Source organism: Rana temporaria, chromosome 12 (genome assembly GCF_905171775.1).
Source record: "Rana temporaria chromosome 12, aRanTem1.1, whole genome shotgun sequence".
NCBI lineage: Eukaryota > Metazoa > Chordata > Amphibia > Anura > Ranidae > Rana > Rana temporaria.
Window position 1 is genome coordinate 26,441,635 of NC_053500.1, and position 24,822 is coordinate 26,466,456.

General features: G+C 43.3%; 1 protein-coding gene across 1 annotated transcript in view; it reads right to left on the reverse strand.

The window, feature by feature from the left end:
• Window positions 1-24,822, reverse strand: part of CRHR1 (corticotropin releasing hormone receptor 1) — a 176,038-nt gene that overhangs the window by 7,726 nt on the left and 143,490 nt on the right. The window contains exons 6-10 of the mRNA XM_040329804.1: window positions 16,344-16,450; window positions 13,116-13,236; window positions 8,512-8,665; window positions 4,379-4,439; window positions 141-213 (exon numbers count right to left, since the gene is read on the reverse strand). Of these exons, the coding sequence (XP_040185738.1) occupies window positions 141-213; window positions 4,379-4,439; window positions 8,512-8,665; window positions 13,116-13,236; window positions 16,344-16,450 (516 nt within the window). The remainder of the gene's footprint in view (window positions 1-140; window positions 214-4,378; window positions 4,440-8,511; window positions 8,666-13,115; window positions 13,237-16,343; window positions 16,451-24,822) is intronic.

Consider the following 24,822-nt stretch of genomic DNA (forward strand, 5'->3'; position numbering starts at 1 on the left):
CTTTAATTACATGGTCAGTGTATGTCCTGGTGTCAGTATCATAGTGCTTTCTGTGACCTAAAGTATACACGGAAACTCCATATGACCAAAAGCTGTGGTTATTGCAGCCCATGCCTAATGAGATCAGGTCATGTCCTTACCAGCAGTACCAGGATGACGGGACCTTGATAAATAAAATCTGTGTACACTCCGGCCTTCTTCCCAAACCAGCACCTGGAGTAGATCAAACATGATGACAATCAAGAAGTGACCTGCATTTGCATTACTATTGTGTAATAAGTGACCATGTTTAATGTGTGACATACTTTATATGACCATACTTAAAGGATAATTCCATTTTTAACTTTACTTTCCATACCCCCCTTTCCAAGACCATTCAAAAGCATTTTACAGAAGACTGAGGAGATGCAGTGTGAATAGGAGGTGAAGCTTTTGGAAAGGGTATCTGAATGCCCTTGCACATTCTTTTCAGCTCCCTCTGGAAGAGATAAAGGTTTGATTGATGTTTGCTGTGTGTAGTACAGCACAGTTTAACTCTAAATCCCTAAAACAAGCTTCTACATGCACTGTAGTTTTTATGGGGCAGATCCACGTAGCGTTGCGCATTGTTGCGGCCGGCATAGCGTATCTCTGATACACTACGCCGCCGTAACTTACAGCGTATTTTCCTTATCCTGAAAGAATTTGCGCCGTAAGTTACGGCGGCGTAGTGTAACTTTGGCGGCGTAAGGGCGCGCAATTCAAATGGATGTGATGGGGGCGTGTTTTATGTTAATACGTCTTGACCCAACGTAAATGACGGGTTTTTTTAACGGTGCATGCGCCGTCCGTGGGGGTATCCCAGTGCGCATGCTCGAAATTAACCCGCAACAAGCCAATGCTTACGACGTGAACGTCATTCTACGCAAAGCCCTATTCACAAACGACTTACGCAAACAAAGTAAAAAATTCAAAATTCGACGCGGGAACGACGGCCATACTTAACATTAAGTACGCCTCATATAGCAGGGGTAACTATACGTCGAAAAAAGCCTTACGGAAACGACGTAAAAAAATGCGCTGGCCGGACGTACGTTCGTGGATCGCCGTATCTAGCTAATTTGCATACTCAACGCGGAAATCGCCGGAAACGCCACCTAGCGGCCAGCGTAAATATAGATCCGACGGCGTACTAAGACGTGGATACAAAACAAAGATACGCCGGAGCAAACTAGAAGTTACGCGGCGTATCAATAGATACGCCAGCGTACCTTCTTTGAGGATCTGGCCCTATGTGATTAGTTGCACATCTTTGCACTTATAGGGATCTCTTTATCAATGTGTAAGGGATACTGATATCCAGAAGCAGGAGGGATGACCAGTTCAGTGTAGCTGTACTTGGTTAACTCAAATAAGACTAAGTAAGAATAAAATAATATTTAATCATGCACACAACACCTATCCAATACCAAACCAAATGAATGAATGAATGAAAAACTTATATAGCGCGGCACATGCGAACTGAATCGAAATGGAAAGCAAATGTGGAAAACGAGACAGTAAAGCAAAACCAAACCAACAACCTATTCTATAATACAATATATACAAATGGAGGGAAGCTGACGTAAACAGGGGAGGACCAGGATAGGGATTGGGAACAAGGTGAGCAGAGATAGGGTAACAGGATATAGGGAACTGAATGCAAGGTACAAGAGAAGGCAGGGATCAGGATAATCCTTTAAGCAGGTATGGCTAACAGGCAAAAAGCACTGATGCAAATCAAAGGAGGGATTATATACGTTCCCAGTAGCCAGCATCAGGTGGGGCCTAATTATTGGGATCTGCTGACAGATGTGAGTCACCCACTGGTATCCACTGGAACTACGCCATTCAGCTGTGGGAACCACAGTGCCACAAGCAGGTGATCCAGGTCCTGACACAAGACACCTTCCCCAGACAGTCACACATTTTTCACTTAGGATTAAATTGGGATGTGTGTACATTTTGGGTGAAATTTGTGTGCCTTTTGGGTGAAAACATGGACAAATAGACCCCATGGTAGGAGAGTCCCACTGTAGAACTCTTGCTTCCAAGTTCATTTCTATGGGACTGCAAGTTCTCAGCACAATATTTGTCTCTCAGGCCACATCGTATTCCTTGACGAGGTTCTTGTTAGGCTTGTCGAGAATCTACTCAAGCTTTCTTTGCATACACACTGTCAAGACAAAATCTTGTCGTTCTCAAACGCGGTGATGTACAACACGTACGACGGCACTATAAAGGGGAAGTTCGATTCCACTGGCGCCACCCTTGGGGCTGCTTTTGCTAATCTAATGTTACTGCGTGTTAGTAAAAGTTTGGTGAGAGACGATTTGCGCTTTTCAGACTGCTACAGCGTGACGAATGTGCTATCTCCATTACGAACGCTTCTTTTACCGAAGGTGCGCTCCCGTCTCATACTTTATTCTGAGCATGCGCAGGTTTCTAAGCATACACACAAACGTGGTTCTCGTCGTAAAAAAGCCCGACGAGGAAATTGAGACTCCCGACGAGAAAAAAGAGAGCATGTTCTCTTTTTTTTCTCGTCGAGATCCACGACAGTTTTCTCGACGAAAAACATAAACACGACTGTTGTAAAAACGGTCGTGTGTACGAGGCCTCACTGGAAAGATCTACATATATTTTTCATTGCAAAAAAAAACTAAACTAGAGAGGTATTGAATAGTTTGTTTTAGGCATTTAGGACCAGATCCACAAAAGGTATACGCAGGCGTATCCCTGTTTCTATCTATGCGGCTGATTCATAGAATCAGTTACGCATAGATATCCCTAAGATCCGACATGTGTAATGGACTTACACTGTCGGATCTTAGGATGCAGTACCGCGGCCGCCGCTGGGGGCATTTCTCGTCGAAATCCAGCGTCGGGTATGCAAATTAGCACTTACGGAGATCCACAAAGCTTTTTCCCTTCATTATTTCTCCGTAAGTGTTAGTTTGCCGTCGCAAAATTAGGGCTGCTTTTACAAAGTGTAAACTTAGTACACCATGTAAAAGTATACCCTTCTTTCCCGCGTCGCTGTCAATTTTTTTTTAAAAAATTCCCGCCGCATCTCTTTTTTACCCGTCGCGATTCACAAAACTCGGCGCAACGTAACGTAACGCAAAGCACGTCAGGAAAATAGCGTCGGGAGCATGCGCAGTACGTCCAGCGCGGGAGCGCGCCTAATTTGAATGGGACTCGCCCCATTAGATTGGGCACGCCTTGCGCCGGACAGATTTAAGTTACACCGCTGCAAATTTCTAGGTAAGTGCTTTGTGGATCGGGCACTTAGGTAGAAATTTTGCGGCGGTGTAACTTAAATCGGAACATTTAAGTTGCGCCCGCTGGTTGTGGATCTGGCCCTTAGATCCAAATGTCAGAATGCTGTACATGAGCTTTAATGCTCTGATCAACACAGATCTACTACATTTCTTAAGCCAATCCAAAGAAATGTAGGAGCAGGAAACACAAGCTGCAACGTCCCATATTTACTTTGTTTCTAATAATTATCATAATGGTAAATATAATAACAGTGAAAGACAAAAAACCCAACAGGCACAAAAACAAAACCAAAAAAACGTATGGAATTTTAAAGGTACCAAAACAAGTTTTCTTCAAAAGTAGTTAACTTGTATTAATACATATCTAAGAAATAGTCACATGTTGGGAGGTATGGGTGTGTTGGGTGTGTTTATATAAAAATAAAACATTGTAAATACCTTTTTGTCTTGTTTTGTGAGTGATCACATAATCTCTTTTCTCAGCTCTGCATAAGGGACTTAGAAAGGTCGGGTGGAGAAACAGCAATACATTGATCTTCCCAGTGAATGGCTGTGCAATTGGGGGGGATTGGGACAGGCATGCTGGGCCTCCAGCACAACTTGAAATCTAACCACACTGGGATTGATGTGCTTTCATGCGTAGCGTGGTCAGTTTGAAATAGGAAAGCAGGGGAACTGACGGGATCACCAGGTATTTCACACAAATGAAGCCATACAAACAGAACGGGATACTTTTTAACACAAGTACATGGTACAACAGACACATATCAGAAATATAAAATGTTAGGGTAGCATAGTATTTAGGGAAAAACCTGTGTTTGTTGTCCTCAAAGCCAGACTCCTAACTGAAAATGGTCTTTTTTAAAACTGGTAATAGGGATGTGTGGAAAGCACATTAAATAGGTATTATACGGGAAAAAGCTGTAACATATTTGTATTGCCTGCATAACCAAAAACATATTTAATAATAGAGTTATCCTTTAATTACAGAATCAATGCATTCTATCTATTTCTGTCTTCACCCTGAAAAGTTATGTATCTTTACACCCTCATTGAACCCAAACATAACTCCTTACTTCTCGTTGTCATAGTAAAGCTTGCCAATGGCCCAGGCCACAATGATGGGGAATGGAATACCTGGAAAGAAAGAATAAAAAAATAAATAAAAAAGTTCTAGTCCCAGGAAGGTACCATGACATATTTGGTGGACCAATCCAATTGTGAGCAAATTATGGATCTGAGTTTACAAACTCCTACGCTCTATTTTATTCTAATATTCAGAAAAATCCTTACGAGTCTTTACTTCCCAAACCTATTGGCGCTCTTCTCCATACCGAATGTACGCTAGTTGCCCACATCTTTATCGCCACTAAGCTCACTATAACAACGGCCTAGAAATCTCCCACCCTGAGTTTTAATGTGGTGAACAATATATATTATTTGACGAAACGTACGTCGGGTAAGGAGACGTTCTGACGCGTAGCGTTACGGTCCATGAGGACAGGCGTTCGTACAAGCCGGCCGGCTCACCTTTTTAACTCTTTTGAATGACATTTCTTGTAAGTGCATTTTTTATATTAAATTATCATATCCTTTACGGCAGCCCTCAAAATTTCCACTCGCCTACTAGCATTTGGCGAGTGGATTTAAGCTGGGGGCGAGTGATGACAGGGCTGCATGACCAATCTCCCTCCAATCTGTGCCTACACTTAGAGTCCCGATGATATTGGCGGCCGAAGAGGAAAGGTGCATGCTCTGGAAAAGTAGTCTGGTGAGCCGCGCACAGGCAGAGCAGTACACAGGTGCTCTCCTTACAATTCTCATTAAGCCATGGGACTTAACAGTATGACCTCTCTGAGCCTGCCCCCCTCCCCCGGGCCCCGACCAATGTAGCTGGAGAGCAGAAAGTAATGAGTGAGGTGGAGGATTGCAAAAATTACCACTGGTGCAGCGCTCACTGAAAGTTGCCCTGACATGAGAGCGGCAGCCTTCTAGTTTGTGCAGTTTTCTTCTCCTTGTGCTCTATGTAAGTGTCCAACAGTTTAGTCTGAGCACTGTGAACAGACTGGTCTCAATGTGTGCTGTGCGCTGTCAGTGTGCGCTGTGCTATGGTGTCAATGGCTGTGCAGTTGTGTGGATCTCAGCGCTGGATTGTACTCCCTCCCGCTGTGCTGCAGCTCCTCTCCTCTCTGCCAGCCTGAATAAAAGGGGGAAGTGGGGACATGCAAGCGTGGAGCCGCACACACAGGCTCCTGATGATGAGATGAATGGGAGAGAGAGAGAGGATGGATGGGAGTTGCAGAGGAGACAGCAAGAGAATGGGGAAGAGACCCAGTTCTAGTGCCCTGTCCCTCTGGTCTGCCCCCAGTGCCCTGTCCCTCTGGTCTGCCCCCAGTGCCCTGTCCTTCTGGTCTGCCCCCAGTGCCATGTCCCTCTGGTCTGCCTCCAGTGCCCTGTCCCATTTTGTTAAAGTTGTTGTTGGTAATATTTAATTTTGGAACTTGATTCTGCATAAAACATTGTCATTCCATGAGATAATCTACGAGGGCGTGTTTACGTGTGCAATTAGGCGCAGGGCAGTGTATGAATTAGGTGGGGTAACTGGTGGCGAGTAACTCTTGAGGCCTGGCTAGTAGCTCAGGACTTGAAATTTTGAGCCCTGCTTTACGGTACATCACTATTGTGGGTTCATTCATTTTTTTCGGTGGTTTACTGTTGCCGTGGAAACTGGGAGAGCCCTGAACCTGTGAGGTTGGAGATAGTTCCGGTTAAAGGCCCTGGCTGGGGTTCAGCCGCAAGGCATTAAAGCTTATCTGTCTGGTAAGCGAGCAATTTATATGGTGCTCCCTGTCGGTGGTGGTTCTCTCTTTCCCAGTGTGTTACTATATGGTCAATTTTCAATTTATTACGGTACATCACTATTGTGAGCCTTTTTCCTTTGGGATTTCTATACCATCTTCGCCAATTGGGAGGATCCTTACCCCTGATGTCGATGGCGGTTCCAGTGTAAAGACCCTGGCTGGGGTTCAGCCGCAAGCTTATTATGCTTGCCTTCTGGTAAGCGCACATCTTGTTAAGTTTTTTCACCGGTGGTGGTTACGTTTTGGCTTCACTGCATTGTTTTTTCACAATTAATATTCCAAGCTAATTGAGGACTTTTGAATCTTTGGACTTTATTGCTTGGTTTTGTCAATATTGAATATCAATTTTAATTCTCACTTATTAGCGCAACTAGAATCTTTTTCCAATGAAGAACTAATGGCTTTACTAATGGACTCTCATGACAAATTTCTGTGATTTTGGCACCCCTGGATATTGTACACAAACCTGCCCAGATATGATAACCTTCTACTTACCATTTGACATATTTAGCATTATGAACCCCTAGAACCCCCCTTTTTTCCCTCCGCCCTTTTTCCTTTCCTTATGTTTCAATCCCCTTTTGCTTCTTCCTCCCCCTCTCTAACGCCACCAATTCTCTTCCAAATATTCCCTCTTGGATGGCCCTTTTCAGTTCATCCTATTATATTTTTTTCAAATTGACCAATGGGCTTTATTCTGAGACCTCAGCTCTACTGCTGCTCTTATATAGTGTAAGTGATTCTGTATGCTAGTATTATTGTACACCTCCTGACAGTCATAATGTACTTTTATTTGTGTGTTCCTTATTGATGCAAACAGGGCTTTTTTTTCTCATAAAATAGGTGCAGGAATTAGACCCCCCAAAGCCTCCCTTCCCTCACTTACGCGCACACCCTCCAAACTGCATTAAATAGTGGGTGTGGTCAATTTTTGCCAACAGTGGGAGGGTCTTAAAGGGGCATAAAATACCAGGAGTGCATAGTACAGTACACAGTAAGTACAGAGTGCAGAGTTTTTTTTTTTTGGGGGGGGTGCTACGTACATAGTACAGAGTTCACGGGGCCACTGCATACAGAATGCAGAATTCAGGGGTGGGCTACACTGCATACAGAGTGCGGAGTTCAGCCTTCTTCCACAGCTGCCTACCTCTGCATCCCCCATCCACATCTCACTTTCACCCCTCTTCTTCTCTAGTACCCCCCAAAACACTGTAGGTGGCTCCGCCTCTCTCACTCGCAGGGAGATCATCCAGTGGGGGTGTCAGCATCCACACTGCACCCCAGGGGACCTGCATCTCCCTTGTCCCAATTCTGCATTCAGTGGGAGCTGTTCAGGAGATCAGATCTCTGGGAGTTGTTGGGAGACAAGCTTCCACTTGTAAACACAGAGGGGCAGATCCACAAAGAGAGTACGCCGGCGTACTTTCAAATTTCCCGCGTCGTATCTTTGTTTTGAATCCTCAAAACAAGATACGACGGCATCTGGGTTAGATCCGACAGGCGTACGTCTTCGTACGCCTTCGGATCTTAGATGCAATTCTTCGGCGTCCGCTGGGTGGCGTTCCCGTCGTATTCCGCGTCGAGTATGCAAATTAGCTATTTCCGACGATCCACGAACGTACGAGCGGCCGTCGCATTCTTTTACGACGTTTCCGTTCAGCTTTTTTCAGCGTATAGTTAAAGCTGCTATTTGGTGGCGTACGCAATGTTAAGTATGGCTGTCGTTCCCGCGTCGAATTTGAAAATATTTTATTTTGTTTGCGTAAGTCGTCCGTGAATGGGGCTGGACGGTTCATTTAAATGAAACACGCCCCCCTACTCGGCGATTTGAATTACGCGCCGTTACGCCGCGAGAGATACACTACGCCGCCGTAACTTACGGCGCAAATTCTTTGTGGATTCAAAGATTAAAAAAGTAAGTTACAGCGGCGTAGCATATCTCACATACGCTTCGTCCCATGCAATTGTACGAGGATCTGCCACAGAAGCCGGACTTCTATGTTTACAACTGATAGCGGTGAGCAGAGAGCAGAGTGAGTGTTTGAGCCAGAGGTGGTGTAACTGAGTTTCCTTCAAGTTCCAGCTGAAAAAAAGCCCAATAATTTCTTTATCTAGAATCCACTTAATTTACGTCACAGCCTTTTGTACTCTTTTTGCACTCATTACCCCTTTATACTACTAATACTGCCAATAAACTTTCTTGTAAAAGAAAAGTATCAAAGTCTTTTACGCATAGTAAAAAAATAAAAAAATATTCTAAAGGTTAGCAATAATAAGAAAAAAAAACGCAAGTCACAATGGCAACAAGAGTTGTATTTTGCTTGTTCCAGGACAAAGCGGTCACTTACACCAGCCAATACATATGAACATCCATTTGCGTAGCTTGTCAGTGGAGTACGTCAAAACAATGGCTGTGTGCAGATAGCACCCTTCACCAAACATCCAGAAGAAATTGGTAACATAAAAATAATTGTGAGCTATAGTGACCAGGCGACACCAGACCTGCAAGGAGAGGAAGAAAAGGCAATCTGATAAGATGATGAGGGGAGATTTCAGATCATCATTAGAACACTTTGCAGTGAATGAAAATTTATTCTAGCTATACTGCCTCTGGAAACCAGTTTAAGTTGTGCAAAAATGCCCTTCCCATCATAAATCTACAGTAAAAAGCTGATTCAGTTGTAAAATGTAGATCGCTGTTAAGGTGCCTGTGGAGCTTTAATGAGTAAAGCCGCGTACACATGACCGTTTTTCATTAGGGGAAAAATGCAATTTTTTAAATTGGTCATTAACCACTTAAGGACCGCCTCCTGCACATTTACGTCGGCAGAATGGCACGGCTGGGCACATGCACGTACAGGTACGTCCTGTGCAAGAACCCAGCCGTGGGGCGCGCGCCCGCGGCACGCGCCCGCGACCCGGCCCGAAGCTCCGGGACTGGGATCGCGGGACCCACGGACCCGATCGCCGCTGGAGTCCCGCGATTGGTCCCCGGAGCTGAAGAACGGGGAGAGCTGTGTGTAAACACAGCTTCCCCGTTCTTCACTGTGGCGGCATCATCGATCGTGTGATCCCTTTTATAGGGATACACAATCGATGACGTCACACCTACAGCCACACCCCCTACAGTTAGAAACACATATTAGGTCATACATAACCCCTTCAGCGCCCCCTTGTGGTTAACTCCCAAACTGCAATTGTCATTTTCACAGTAAACAATGCATTTTAAATGCATTTTTTGCTGTGAAAATGACAATGGTCCCAAAAATGTGTCAAAATTGTCCGAAGTGTCCGCCATAATGTCGCAGTCACGAAAAAAATCGCTGATCGCAGCCATTAGTAGTAAATTTTTTTTTTTATAAAAATGCAATAAAACTATCCCCTATTTTGTAAACGCTATACATTTTGCGCAAACCAACCGATAAACGCTTTTTGCGATTTTTTATACCAAAAATAGGTAGAATAATACATATTGGCCTAAAATGAGGAAAAAAATAGTTTTTTTAATATATTTTTGGGGGATATTTATTATAGCAAAAAGTCAAAAATATTGAATTTTTTTCAAAATTGTCGCTATATTTTTGTTTAGAACGCAAAAAATAAAAACCGCAGAGGTGATCAAATACCACCAAAAGAAATCTCTATTTGTGGGAAAAAAAAGGACGCCAATTTTGTTTGGGAGCCACTTTGCACGACCGTGCAATTGTCTGTTAAAGCGACGCAGTGCCGAATCTCAAAACCTGGCCGGGTCCTTTAGCTGCCTAAAGGTCTGGGTCTTAAGTGGCTAAAAACGGTTGTGTGTAGGCTCCAGAGTATTTTTCTCGTCGTTTTTCACGTCGTCGTTTTTCTCGACGTGAAAAATGGACGTGTGTACGCTTTAGCAAGTTATGAGATGGGAAATTAGCATAATCAGCCCAAAGGGTGGCGCCATTCGAATGGAACTTCCCCTTTATAGCGCCGTTGCAGGGTAAAGGTATTTGTAGAGAAATAGTCTAATCCAGTTATTTCCCACACTGCTCTCATAAGGATAAATGTCCATTTCAACAACTTTAAAGTCGAAACTGAGTAATAAATAAATAGTTTTAGTACATGAAGGAAAAAAACGACTGCAATTTTGGTAAAAGTTATCCAGATTTTTTTTAACTGTGTTCAACTGGAACAATTTTAAAATCGATCTCCTTGTGGTCAATCAAGACAACCATATTAATCGTCAGGGGCGGACTGACCATTGAGTCACTCGGGCACTGCCATGCCACTAGGGGGCCCCATCAGGGTTGCCAGGCTCAGTAAAACCAGGGACAGTATGTAAAAATCTGTGTTTTTTTTACATCTGATATGTCCAAAACTGACATGCTTTTGATGTGAAAATCCAGAGATTTTAGCTTCCCCGCCTCTTTACTGCCTCCTGGCGTGGTGGCCATCTGTAAGCCCCGGGGGCCCGATAATCTTCTATTGCCCGGGGGCCCCATGAGCTGTCAGTCAGCCCCTGTTAATCGTTCTACAATTTTATCAAACTATGGAATCAAATGTTTGAACACCCTGAAATCAAAAAAATTGCTATCTTTTAGGGATCTGAAAATGTTACTTTTGCCGCCCTAAACAGTAGCCTGACAGAGTTACCTCCTGCCTTAATTTTTACCGGAAAAATAGCAGTGCACCTCCTGTCATTACAACCTCATAGCTGTCTATCTGCTGACTGTAAACTACTGGCTGGCAGATCTGAAGAGAGAAAAGGAGATATCATTACTGTTCTCCTTGCTGGAGAGGAAACTATTCCCAAGGACCTGCAGTGGAAGGATCTCCCTGCTTCCTCTTCATTCCGTTTTCAGTGATTTATATATGCTTCCTGAACCTCTCCTGCTGCTTTTTGAATATTCCCTCATCAGTCATTAGAACAGGAAGTAAAGCCCTGGCTGTACTAAGGTAGGCCATACATGATTCATTTTTTCTTTCAACCAACAGGTTGAAGGGGAAAACATGAGCCTATTTCCCCATCCACACACTCGAGGTGGATTGGGGAGTCCTTCACACTGTTGTATTGTATTCTGATAGTGGGTAGCCTTCCCTGTTGTCAGAATATGGTGATTAGTGTTCTGGGCTATAGCCAGCTGCACTCATCATTTGGAAAAAAGCCGGCAGGCTGGTTGTACACAAGTTGATTAATAAATTGACTTGTGTATAACAAACTAGCTCATACATGAATTGGAATTTGGCCGGTCACTGCTGAACCAGACGAATTTCAATCCACGTTTGGCCGGTTTAAGGAGGCCGCCACCTACAGTGCCGAAGATGGCATGGTAAAGTCAGTAATGGGGAAAGACCAGCTGCAGGAAGACCAGAGGCAATACTGGTGAATAGTATTTTTTTCCTCCGATTGTCTTTTTGGGCACAGCTTCTATGGTTCATGTAGCAATCTTACAGATGTAAGTAATTTTAGACATTCTGAAAGCCGCCTTTTTCTACAATTCTGAAATGAAGTATTACACTAGGCAGGGGCGGACTGACCATTGAGGCAGTAGGGCACTGCCCGAGGGCCCCATGCCACTAGGGGGCTCCATCAGGGTCGCCAGGCTCAGTAAAACCAGGGACAGTATGTAAAAATAAGTGGTTTTTTTTAAATCTGTCCCTGATATGTATGAAACCGACATGCTTTTCATATGAAAATCCTGAGATTTTAGCTGCCCCGCCTCCTGGCGTGGTGGCCAACTTTAAGCCCAGGGGCCCCATAATCTTCTATTGCCCAGGGGCCCCATGAGTTGTCAGTCCGCCCTTGACACTAGGTGACTGTTTCCTGTGACTTCCTATTTTTTTTTCTCTTTCCTATGCCTCTTGGAGTTCTTACAACTCTCTCCTGCAAAGTGATGAGTAAGTCTGGGAGCCTCTGCAGGTAGTCCGTACTAAAGTGCTGGGACAGAGACTCTGCTGCTGCCACCTTTGTAAAGAATTGATATACACCCAGCAAACTGCTGACTCAGATGCAAAGAATGCTGAGACAATGTGCGGTAGTATTACAATGGCACTGCCAGACTGCACCAGTGAAAAGAATAAAAAATCAAGGCAGGCAGAAGTTAAGTTACCAGAGCTTATTGCGTTATCATACACAAGAACACATGTAGGTAGATTCAGAAAGAGTTAGGCCGGCTTATCAGTAGATAAGCCGACCTAACTCAGAATCTACGCCGACTTATGTTTAAGTGTATTCTCAATCAGAGATACACTTAAACATATGTAAGATACGACGGCTTGCGCCGTCCTATCTTAGGTTGCAATATTTCGGATGGCCGCTAGGTGGCGCTTCCATTGCGGTCGGCGTAGAATATGCAAATCAGTAGATACGCCGATTCACGAACGTACGCCCGGCCGCCGCAGTACATTTACGCCGTTTACGTTAGAGATAGGCCGCCTAAAGTTAGAGCTTGGCCCTAGGTGGAATAGTAATGTTAAGTATGGCCGCCGTTCCCGCGTCGAAATACAAATTTTTTAAGTTGTTTGCGTAAGTCGTCTGTGAATCGGGATTTACGTTGTATATGTCCACGTCGAAATCAATAGGCCCGTGCGGCGTACTTAGCCGCAATGCACACTGGGAAATGTAGGCGCCCGGCGCATGCGCAGTTAAAAACAAAAGTAAAAAAAGTAAGGTCAAGCCCCATTAACATAAAACACGCCCCCTTACACACATTTGAATTAGGCGCCCTTACGCCCGCCCGCTTTAGGCTACGCCGCCGTAACTTAGCAGGCAAGTACATTGTGAATCATGTACTTGCCTAGCTAACTTACGGCGGCGTAGCCTAAACACGCTAAGCTACGCCGCCACAAGTTTAGGCCAATGTGTCTGAATCTAGCTAATTGTGTTAACTAAGCACTGTGACTTACTCAGAGACACAGACAGTGAGGAAAAAGACACGTACAGATGTAAAATCCACAAACAGCCATTGAGGTCAGGGGCACCTACCACATTGCTGTCATGGGCCTCTTGGCTCAATGTAAGCTGCATCACAAACCAAGTGATGTTCCGCAGAATAAAGGCCGTGATGAGGTTCCAGTGAATTATGTTGCGCAAGCATCGAATGCTCCTGCAAGAGAGATAATGGAGTTATGAGCTTACATGCAAGAATGCTAAAGGGCACAGCAATCAAGATTGGTAATTATTGCATTTCACTTTTGCACGCACACAACATTTAAGGATGTCTTCTTGGTGCTTGCTTACTTTTCTGTGTGTTGGGGATAGGTGACAGGTACAAAACTCCATGGGGTGAGCATACATTCAGGCACAGATACGAGTCCAGTGACAAAGTTGCAAACAGTGGTGTGTTTATTTGTGTATACACCGCGTCAAAGATGCTGCTTGCAGGACTTTTTTGAGCGTGAGAGGAGAGGCGCTTTACAGGCACTTTTTACTGGAATGAATCTTAATAGTGTACACAATACTGCATTTTAAACATGGTAAAGTGTACAAATGTCTTATCCTTTCTGCACTCCTGATCCCTGCATTCTGAGCGTAATGCACTCCTGATCCCTGCATTCTGAGCGCAATGCACTCCTGATCCCTGCATTCTGAGCGTAATGCACTCCTGATCCCTGCATTCTGAGCGTAATGCACTCCTGATCCCTGCATTCTGAGCGTAATGCACTCCTGATCCCTGCATTCTGAGCGTAATGCACTCCTGATCCCTGCATTCTGAGCGTAATGCACTCCTGATCCCTGCATTCTGAGCGTAATGCACTCCTGATCCCTGCATTCTGAGCGTAATGCACTCCTGATCCCTGCATTCTGAGCGTAATGCACTCCTGATCCCTGCATTCTGAGCGTAATGCACTCCTGATCCCTGCATTCTGAGCGTAATGCACTCCCGATCCCTGCATTCTGAGCGCAATCCACTCCTGATCCCTGCATTTTGAGCGCAACACACTCCCAAACCCTGCATTCTGAGCGTAACACACTCCCAAATCCTGCATTCTGAGCGTAAGGGAGGACAGATCATATTGGCCCCATAAAGAATGATGAAGGAAATCTGGTTACAAAGGATGGTGAGGTAGTGGAGGTTTTGAATGTATTCTTCTCCTCAGTCTTCGTGAGGAAAACAGGGGTTTCAGTAACCAAAACTCTCTCTGTCCGGCCTGTCAGAAAAACTTATTTACAAAAAAATTAACCTAAAAAAATTAAATCTTTTTTTTGTTTCAAAATTTGCAGTCTTTTTTTAGTTGTTGCGCAAAAAAAAAAACGCAGAGGTGATCAAATAACAACAAAAGAAAGCTCTATTTGTGGGGAAAAAAGGACACCAATTTTGTTTGGGTACAGTGTTGTATGACCGCGCAATTGCCATTCAAAGTGCGACAGTGTTGAAAGCTGAAAATTGGCTTGGCGGGAAGGTGCGTAAGTGCCTGGTATGGAAGTGGTTAAGGGAATCCAGTGCCCCCCCAGAACTAGTGTGTGGGTCCCCTGAAAATTACTGGGCGGGGTTATACAAAAACAGGGTGTGACCTTGACAGGAAGGGGTGGGTCATTTTTCTATTAGGAGGTGCAGATATGTAGTCAGGCCTAGGGCAGAACCAAACCTAAATATACTACTGCATATTAGGGCTTATTTAGACCGGAACCGATTTACAGCGTGTTTTTATATTGTGGGAGAAAACCCCGCCCCCCTCTGACGCACATGACCTTCTAAGGAGTTTACTTGTGGCGTCAGAGGGGGGCGGGTCCCAGGAGCGGGAAAACGGCGGCCAAATCAAATTCAAACGCTGGGTCCGGGGACGAGAAGGCTGGCGGACCGAGAAGAACACCGCAGAAGACCCAAGATGCGGACGAGGAGGCGGACGGAGAAGAAGACAGGACAAGACAACGGGCAAGATGCGGGACCGGAAGGCTGAAGGACGGACGGAGAAGATAGAAGAACACGTCGGGCAAGATGTGGACGAGAAGAAAGAAGCAGCGGAAGAAACCCGAAGGAAAGAAGAAAAGAAGATTTTATTAAAAGATTTGTCAAAAACCGGCTACTGTCATTTTTAACACTTTGACATTTTTTTTGGGGTGAAATGGTAGAGGTACAATGTACCCCATTACCATTTCACACAGGGGGGGGGTCAGGATCTGGGGGTCCCCTTTGTTAAAGGGGTCTTCCAGATTCTGATAAACCTCCCGCCCGCATACCCCCACAACCACCGGGCAAGGGTTGTGGGGATGAGACCCTTGTCCCCATCAACATGGGGACATCCTCCCCATGTTGAGGGCATGTGGCCTGGTGCGGTTCAGGAGAGAGGGGGGGCCGCACTCTGTCCCCCCCTCTTTTCTGCGGCCGGCCAGGTCAACGTGCTCGGATAAGGGTCTGGTGTGGATTTTTAGGGGGACTCCACGCCATTTTTTTTTTCAATTTGGGGTGGAGTTCCCCTTAAAATCCACACCAGACCTGAAGGGTCTGGAATGGATATTTGCCGGGAACCGCACGTCTTTTTTTTTTTTGGTTTTTACGGCGGGGTTCCCCTTAATATCCATTCCAGACCTGAAGGGCCTGGTAATTTAATTTGGGGGAACCCCTACACATTTTTTTGTTTGTTTTATGAATGAATCCCTTTAGAATTGTCAGAGCCGACAATTCATTATAGCCGCGTGTGAATTTTTAAATGACTTTTTTCCTTCTGAATGTCACTTTGTGCAGGGGGAGTTCTAAGTGCGGGAAAAATGCGCTATTTCACATGCTGACATTACACCCCCCCTAGGTACGAAATTTAAAGGAATATTTCACTTTTATTGTTTCACTTTAAGAATTATTAATTTCACTGCTCCCGAAAAAACGGCCGTTTTAAAAAATAAAAAAAGCATTGATACATGTTCCCTGGGGCAGGACTGAGGTCCCCAAACACTTTTTAGGACAAAACTTGCAGATTAGCCTTTAAAATGAACACTTTTGATTTCTCCCATAGACTTCTATAGGGAGTTCGGCGCGGCTTTACATATTAGTTTCAATGCGCCGGCTGCTACGCTGGTTCATGCGCCCAATTAAGCCTCCACCCGGAGTACTAATTAACGCATGAACCAGCGCAGCGCACAGAGCATAGTAAATCAGGCCCTTGGTATCCATAAACCAAAAATGTACTAAAAACTATTCTAATTACAATTGGTGTGTCAAAAATAGAAAGGTAAAGTCAATATTTTGCATTTTTTGCACTTAGTCTACAGCCTTACCTCAATCTCAAGAAGAGAGTGAAAGCCACCAGCAGTGCACACAAGGAGATGGAGTGTCCCAGAAAGTTAATAACGATGGCGATGTGGTAGTGTACCTTGCTCTTTTTCTGCCAAGAAAAAAGATCGTCAATTAAACATTTTATCATATGTTGACTTGACATCAGATATATATATATATATATATATTTATAATAAGTGGATGCTAAGTATATAACCTTTTACAGTACTCACCTCGACAATGGCTTTATCTGCTTATCTCCATAGAGGGATGGAACCAGCTTCGTTTAAGCATTATACTGGTTCAGCATCTACTTCAGGGACTTAGATCCTGGCTCAGAGATGAGGCAATCATGTATATTCTGATGCCTATGCAGTTCTTGCACTTGCTCACAAATGCATGACCCAGATCAGCCTCTGATGTAGCCTCTTACCTTGTGCAGTTACAATGTTGTGATCTGAACACTGGGGGGAGAAGAGAGTGAAGAAATGCTTCCTTCTGCCTGATAGCGTCATCTCAGCCTAAGCAAAGTCAGTGAACTGAAGCACAAGCAGGCTGGCCATAGGGCATACCGGGCACATGCCCGGTGGGCTGTGGCGGCCTGCGGGCTGCATGTCACGTCTCCCCCCCAGTGTAACATGCAGGGGGTCCAGGACTGTTAGGGAGGTGTCTGTGTAACAAACTGTGGGGGGCTGTGTAATGTAAAGGGGTCCAGAGGTGCGGTGCTATTTAATGTAAAGGGGTCCAGAGGTGCAGGGTGCTGTGTAATGTAAAGGGGTCCAGAGGTGCAGGGTGCTGTGTAATGTAAAGGGGTCCAGAGGTGCAGGGTGCCATGTAATGTAAAGGGGTCCAGAGGTGCGGAGTACCATGTAATGGGGCCCAGAGGTGCAGGGTGCTGTGTATGTAAAGTAAAAGGGTTTAGAGGTACGGTGCTATGTAATGTAAAGGGGCCCAGAGGTGCAGGGTGCTGTGTAATGTAAAGGGGTCCAGAGATACAAGGTGCTGGAACCCACATCCCATTATTAACCCGCCGCCGCCAAGCACCGTCGCGTTGAGGTAGATATTAAGGTAAATTTTTTTTTTTTTTTGTTATTTTCAATTTAAAAAGGGCAAATTATTAAGTCACATCTCCCTCTGCCTCTATTCCTCTCTGCCACCAACACCCCCTGCCTTCACCCCCCTCTGCGGTGCCACAATCTCCCCCTGCTTCCAATAACCCCCAGGCCCCCTGCCTCCAATCACCCAATGCCTCCATCATCCCCTGCCTTCAGCCCCCTCTGCGGTGCCACAATCTCCCCCTGCTTCCAATAACCCCCAGGCCCCCTGCCTCCAATCACCCAATGCCTCCATTATCCCCTGCCTTCAGCCCCCTCTGCGGTGCCACAATCTCCCCCTGCTTCCAATAACCCCCAGGCCCCCTGCCTCCAATCACCCAATGCCTCCATCATCCCCTGCCTTCAGCCCCCTCTGCGGTGCCACAATCTCCCCCTGCCTCCAATCTCCCCCAGGCCCCCTGCCTCCAATCACCCCCTGCCTCTATCCCCCTCTGCGATTCCACCAACAACCCCTGTCTCCATCCCCACCCTCTGCGATGCCACCATCCCCCTCTGCGCAGTCACCATCACCCCCTGCCTCCATTCACCCCCTGCATCCATCGTCCCCTGCCTCCTTCCCCCTCTGCGGTGCCACCAACAACCCTTGTCTCCATCCCCACCCTCTGTGATGCCACCATCCCCCTCTGCACAGCCACCCTAACCCTCTGCCTCCAATCACCCCCTGCCTCCAATCTCCATGCGCAGTTCCAAGCCAAACCAATCTCGGCTATTTTTACTGGCACATTCCCGCAACCACAGACATTTACAAACGGGGGGAAAAAGTGCCCGTTGTTACAGACTGTCCGTAAAAATACGGAGGGTTGGCAGCACTAAATAGGTGCAGTTAAATTGTAATGCATTATTTAAGCATTTCTCTACAATTTCCAAACTCATTATATATACTGCTGGAGTAAAAAATCCAATGTGTTATTATTTACAGACCAGTGTTATTTTTTACATCAAATTTCAATTTAGTTTGAGTCGTACTCTTGACTAAAATGCCATTTTCATTTTAGTCGTATTTTAGTCTTGACTAAAACACCATTTTAGTTTTAGTCATATTTTAATCATCTCAATTGTTTTAGTTTTAGTCGTATTTTAGTCGACTAAAATAGTATTTATTTAGTAAACGAAAATGTTTTGGTCGATGAAATTAACACTGCGAGTCACACCTGTTATAAGAGACAACAGAGCCAAAAGTAAGAAAAATCGGGCACAGAATTTAAAACCCGTTCTTAATTACCTTCCACATTTCCCCGACATATAATGCTTGGATAATATTGCGCCAATGTTTTCACGCTTGCTATCTTGCAATGTTCTAAATACAAGTTATGTACATTTACTTTCATTTGCAGCATTGCAGATTAGTCTTGAATTGGTAATACCAGATATACAGAACCTGGCTGCAAATCCTCTGCTTTATGCAGCGGATCTTTAAAAATGTTCCATCCTGAGCTGGAACGATATAGGAGAACCAATTAGTTTACCGAATGTAAAATAGATTTTTAATTTAAAAGAGGTGAGAGCAGTAGGATTTAGGTAAAATAAGAATGATTAGTTACGGAATACTAATCTCTAGTCCGTACAGAACAGTGCAAACCATCAAGACTCCTATAATCCTGATTAAAGATTTATGTTAAGGAAATGACCCTTTTAAATTGGTTTAGGTCAATTTTTTGCTCAAAAGTTGACATATTTAAAAAAAATTCACGATTCCGTATTGTTTTAGAGGGGGTAAGTTTGTGGAGCTCTAACTAAAAGTGTATATCTGGGCAAAAAAAAAACAATTAAAAATAGTAGAAATAATGAAAAAAAATAAGAAACTTGCTAGAAATGAAATGAGCTCCTAACTCCCTGCATGACTTCTCCCCTGCTGGACTACAGAAAGGAAAGTGCGCTGGAACCAGCATGGATTTGATTTAAATTAAGTCTAATTAAATCACGATTTAAATCACTAGTAAAAAGGCTTGAATTAAATCAATTTGATTTAACCACTTAAGGACCACCTAACGCCCATATACGTCGGCAGAATGGCACAGCTGGGCACAGGCACGTACCTGCACGCCGCCTTTAAGAGCCCAGCCGTGGGTCGCGCCGGCGCGCTCGCGACCCGGTCCAAAGCTCCGTGACTGCGCCCGTGTGACCCACGGACCCGATCGCCGCCGGTGTCCCGCGATCAGTCACAGGAGCTGAAGAACAGGGAACATTCTTTTTTTTTTTTCAATTCTTTATTTTAATGTTTTTTCTTTTCACAAGGATAGTCATAATACATCTTTACCAATCAACCATCTTATGTATACATTCTGCATAATTTTACTCTTAAACACATTTAGGGGCAGATCCACAAAGAAATTACGCCGGCGTATCTATTGATTCGCAGCGTAATTTCAAAGTTCCCGCGTCGTATCCTTGTTTTGTATCCACAAAACAAGATACGACGGAATGAGGGATCGATCCGACAGGCGTACGTCTTAGTACGCCGTCGGATCATAGGTGTATATTTACGCTGGGCGCTAGGTGGCGTTTCCGTCGAATTCCGCGTTGAGTATGCAAATTAGCTAGATACGGCGATCCACGAACGTACGTCCGGCTGGCGAATTTTTTTACGTTGTTTGCAGACGGCTTTTTCCGGCGTATAGTTATAGCTGCTATATGGTGGCGTACTCAATGTTAAGTATGGCCGCCGTTCCCGCGGCGAAATTTGAATTTTTTACGTTGTTTGCATAAGTCGTTCGCGAAAAGGGATTTGCGTAGAATGACGTCACAGTCGGAAGCATTGGCTTGTTCCGGTTTAATTTCGAGCACGCGCACTGGGATACCCCCACGCACCGCGCATGCGCCGTTAAAAAAAAAGGCGTTTACGTCGGGTCACGACGTATTTGCATAAAACACGCCCCATCACATCGATTTGAATTGCGCGCCCTTACGCCGCCAAAGATACACTACGCCACCGTAACTTACGGCGCGCATTCTTTGAGGATTCAAAAAAAAGTAAGTTACGGTGGCGTAGTGTATCTTATATACGCTACGCCCGGCGGAATAATGCGCCGCTGTACGTGAATCTGCCCCTTAGTTTCTCCTATGTCTTATTTCTACTTTATCTTTAAACATTTATATATTTTTTTAATTCTCTCCTTAATTCTATACCTATGATTTAGCTATCCTTCAGGGAACGTTCTTCTCTGTGGCTTGTCACTGTTATAGGGAACGACGATCAGTAATGTCACACCTACAGCTACGCCCCCCCTACAGTAAGAATCACTCCCTTAGGGCACACTTAACCCCTTAGCGCCAACTAGTGGTTAACCCCTTCACTGCCATTGTCATTTTCACAGTAATCAATGCATTTTTTATAGCACTTTTCGCGGTGAAAATGACAATGTTCCCAAAAATGGTTCAAAAGTGTCCGATGTGTCCGCCATAATGTCGCAGTCATGAAAAAAATCCCTGATCGCCGCCATTACTGGTAAAAAAAAAAAAATATTAATAAAAATTCCATAAAACTATCCCCTATTTTGTAAACGCTATAACTTTTGCGCAAACCAATCAATAAACGCTTATTGTGATTTTTTTTTTACGAAAAATAAATAGAAGAATACGCATCGGCCTAAACTGATATATTTTTGGGGGATATTTATTATAGCAAAAAGTAAAAAATATTGAATTTTTTCAAAATTGTTGCTTTATTTTTGTTTATAGCGCAAAAACTAAAAACCGCAGAGGTGATCAAATACCACCAAAAGAAAGCTCTATTTGTGGGGAAAAAAAGATGCCAATTTTGTTTGCGAGCCACGTCGCACGACCGCGCAATTGTCAGTTAAAGCGACGCAGTGCGGAATCGCAAAAAAGGGGCAAGGTCCTTAACCTGCATAATGGTCCGGGTCTTAAGTGGTTAAATCATAATTTTTAAAGAGCAACTGTCATCTCTGTCCCGCAGCAGCTCCTCCTCTGACCTGCTTTTGACTCACCGACAGTCCCATTCACTTTAATGGGACGGCTGGTGATGTGGCAGTGACACAACAAGGTGAGGGAAGTGGTGGCAGCAGGTGAGTGGGTGCCCGCTAACGGGCGCTGCCATGATGGATCTGAAATGACAGGTGCTCTTTAAATGTAAGCAGGGCCGCCATCAGGGGGGTACAGGCAGTACACCTGTAAGGGGCCCAGAGGTTACCAGGGGCCCGGATGGCAACCCCCTTTAAAGGGGCCCGGAGGTTCCCAGGGGCCCCAGATGGCAGCCCCCCCCCGTTTTTTTTATAAATAAATACAATTTAATATATTTTTATTGTATTTTTTATTGAAGCGCCAACCCCCCCTTTTTTTCTATAAAGAAAAATATTTTTTCTATATATTTTTTTATTTCCTTTATTTTATATATATATATATATATATATATATATATATATATATATATATATATATATATATATATATATATATATATATATATATATATAGTATTATTATTAAAGGGACTAGAGGTCCCCAGGGCCCCAGATGGCAACCCCCCTTTTTTATAAAAAAAAATATTATTTTCTTTTATATCATTTTATTTCTTTTTTTTTTCTTTTTAGTTCTTTTTTTTATATATATATATATATACTGTGTATATATATATATATATATATATATATATATTTTTTTTTTATTAAAGGGCTCAGAGGTCCCCATGGCCCCATGTGGCAAACCCCCTTTTTTTATAAATGTTTCTTTTTTTGTTTATATATATATATATATATATATATATATATATATATATATATATATATATACATATATATATATATATATATATATATATAAACATTTTTTAAAGGGCCCAGAGGTCCCCAGGGCCCTGGATGGAAACTCCCCCTTTTTTTTTATAAATGTTTATTTTATTTTTTTATATATTTATTTTTATTTTATTTTTATTAAAGGGCCCAGAGGTCCCGGATGGAAACCCCCCTTTTTTTGTAATTTATTTTTATAAAATATAATAAGTATATATATTCTTATTATATTGATGGCAACCCCCCCCCTTCTCAATTTTAGGCGGCAGCACACCCCCCCCCCCCAGTTCTCTGCTCCAGGGGGCCCATGCCTGAAGCTGTGTAAGGGGCCCCATAATTCCTGATGGCGGCCCTGAATGTAAGGAATCATTCTTGCTGGTAGTTAGTGTGAAATTGTGTGAATGTATCAATGCAATGCATGTTATCTCAGCTTGCAGAGCTTGAATTAATTGAATGAGTTTCCCAAAAAAGTAAAGATTGTAGAATATACAGCCTCATGCTACATAAGCTCCACTTCATGCTGAATAAACAAATAAACAAAATTATTAATGTATCTTAAAGGGGTTGTAAAGGTTTGTTTTTTATTTTCTAAATAGGTTCCTTTAAGCTAGTGCATTGTTGGTTCACTAACCCTTTCCTTTGATTTCCCTTCTAAATGTTTTTTATCTTTGTCTGAATTTCTCACTTCCTGTTCCTCCTCAGTAAGCTGTTCTGGCTGACTAACCCCCAGCCAGAACGGCTCGGATGATGGGGGCAAGCTTACTGAGGAGAAACAGGAAGTGAGAAATTCAGACAAAGAAAAAAAACATTTAGAACGGAAATCAAAGGAAAAGCCTTTAAAGAGAAAACTATCTTTAGATAGATTTTCACTCCAAAAGCATTTTACTAAGATAAATTTGATAAAAATATTTTGTTTTATTATTTTTAAAAAATCATCAATTTTTATCCACCCTGGCTGAGACTACAGAACACCCTCATCCTCATAACTTAGTGGGGAGGTGTTCTGTAGTCTGAAAGAGGAGAATTCAGGCAGGACTGACAATACTGCTTGGGTTTTCAGTACAGCAGAGGCAACATTGTCAGGTCACTGCAGGAAGGTCAAAGCTCTCTCCGATTTATGGCGGATCAACAGACATTTTTCTGTACTTGCAACATTTCTGAAGAAACAAAACATGAAAAAAAAAAATGTACAAATATTGAAGAGATTACAACATATTAGTTTGTTTGGCCAAACATTAATGTTTATCTTTATATGGCCCGGTCTAAAAAAAAATGCAGGCAAGGGAGGAAAATCACTTCTCTGACTCTTCAGTTGTGTGTAATTTAAAGTGTTTCTAAAGGCACAAAACCTTCTGTGTGCAGCAGCCCCCCCCCCCAGCCCTCCCAATACTTACCTGAGCCCTATCCCGATCCAGCGATGTGCACAAGAGCCTGGTCTCTCCGTGGACTCTCACTCTGTATTGGCTAAGACAGCAGCAGGATTAGATCAATCAAAGCCAGTGAGCCAATCAGGAGAGAGAGGGGGCCGGGTGAGGCGCGGCTGTGTGTGTGTGAAAGGACACGCAGAGCTGTGGCTCAGGAGTGAGCCTGCTTGGGTGCCCTTAGAGCAAGCTGCTTGCTCTGGGGGCACTTGGCAGGATGGAGGGGCCAAGAGCTCCAGCAAAGTTGCATGTTTTGAGTTACAGAGGAGGTCTAGAATTATTGCTCTCGCTCTAACAATCGTGGAAATACCTCACTGTTCACGGGGAGCATTTAAATTTTATTTTATTTTTTCTTATTTATTTTTCCTTTTATTTTTTATTTTTACACAGTTCTTTTAAACCTGAGAAGAGAAGGATCCGGACTGCTTTGTGCAAAAACCACTGCACAGAGCAGGTAAGTAAACCATGTTTGTTATTTCATTTTTTATTATTTATTTTACCTTTTATTTTTATTTTTACATTGTTCTTTTAAACCTGAGAAGAGAAGGATCCGGACTGCTCTGTGCAAAAACCACTGCACAGAGCAGGTAAGTAAACCATGTTTGTTATTTTTTTTTCTTATTTATTTTACCTTTTATTTTTATTTTTTACACTGTTCTTTTAAATCTGGTAAGTAAACCATGTTTGTTATTTCATTTTTTATTTATTTTTACTTATTTATTTTACCTTTTATTTTTACACAGTTCTTTTAAACCTGAGAAGAGAAGGATCCAGACTGCTCTGTGCAAAACCACTTCACCGAGCAGGAAAGTAAACCATGTTTGTTATTTCATTTTTTATTTATTTTTTCTTATTTATTTTACCTTTTATTTTTATTTTCTACATTATTCTTTTAAACCTGAGAAGAAAAGGATCCGGACTGCTCTGTGCAAAACCACTTCACCGAGCAGGAAAGTAAACCATGTTTGTTATTTTTTTTTATTATTATTATTTATTTTTTTACACTGTTCTTTTAAACCTGAGAAGAGAAGGATCCGGACTGCTCTGTGCAAAACCACTGCACAGAGCAGATAAGTAAACCATGTTATTTATTTATTTTTTCTTATTTATTTTACTTTTATTTTTTTATTTTTTTACACTGTTCTTTTAAAACTGAGAAGAAAAGGAGTAAACCACGTTTGCTATTTTTTTTATTTT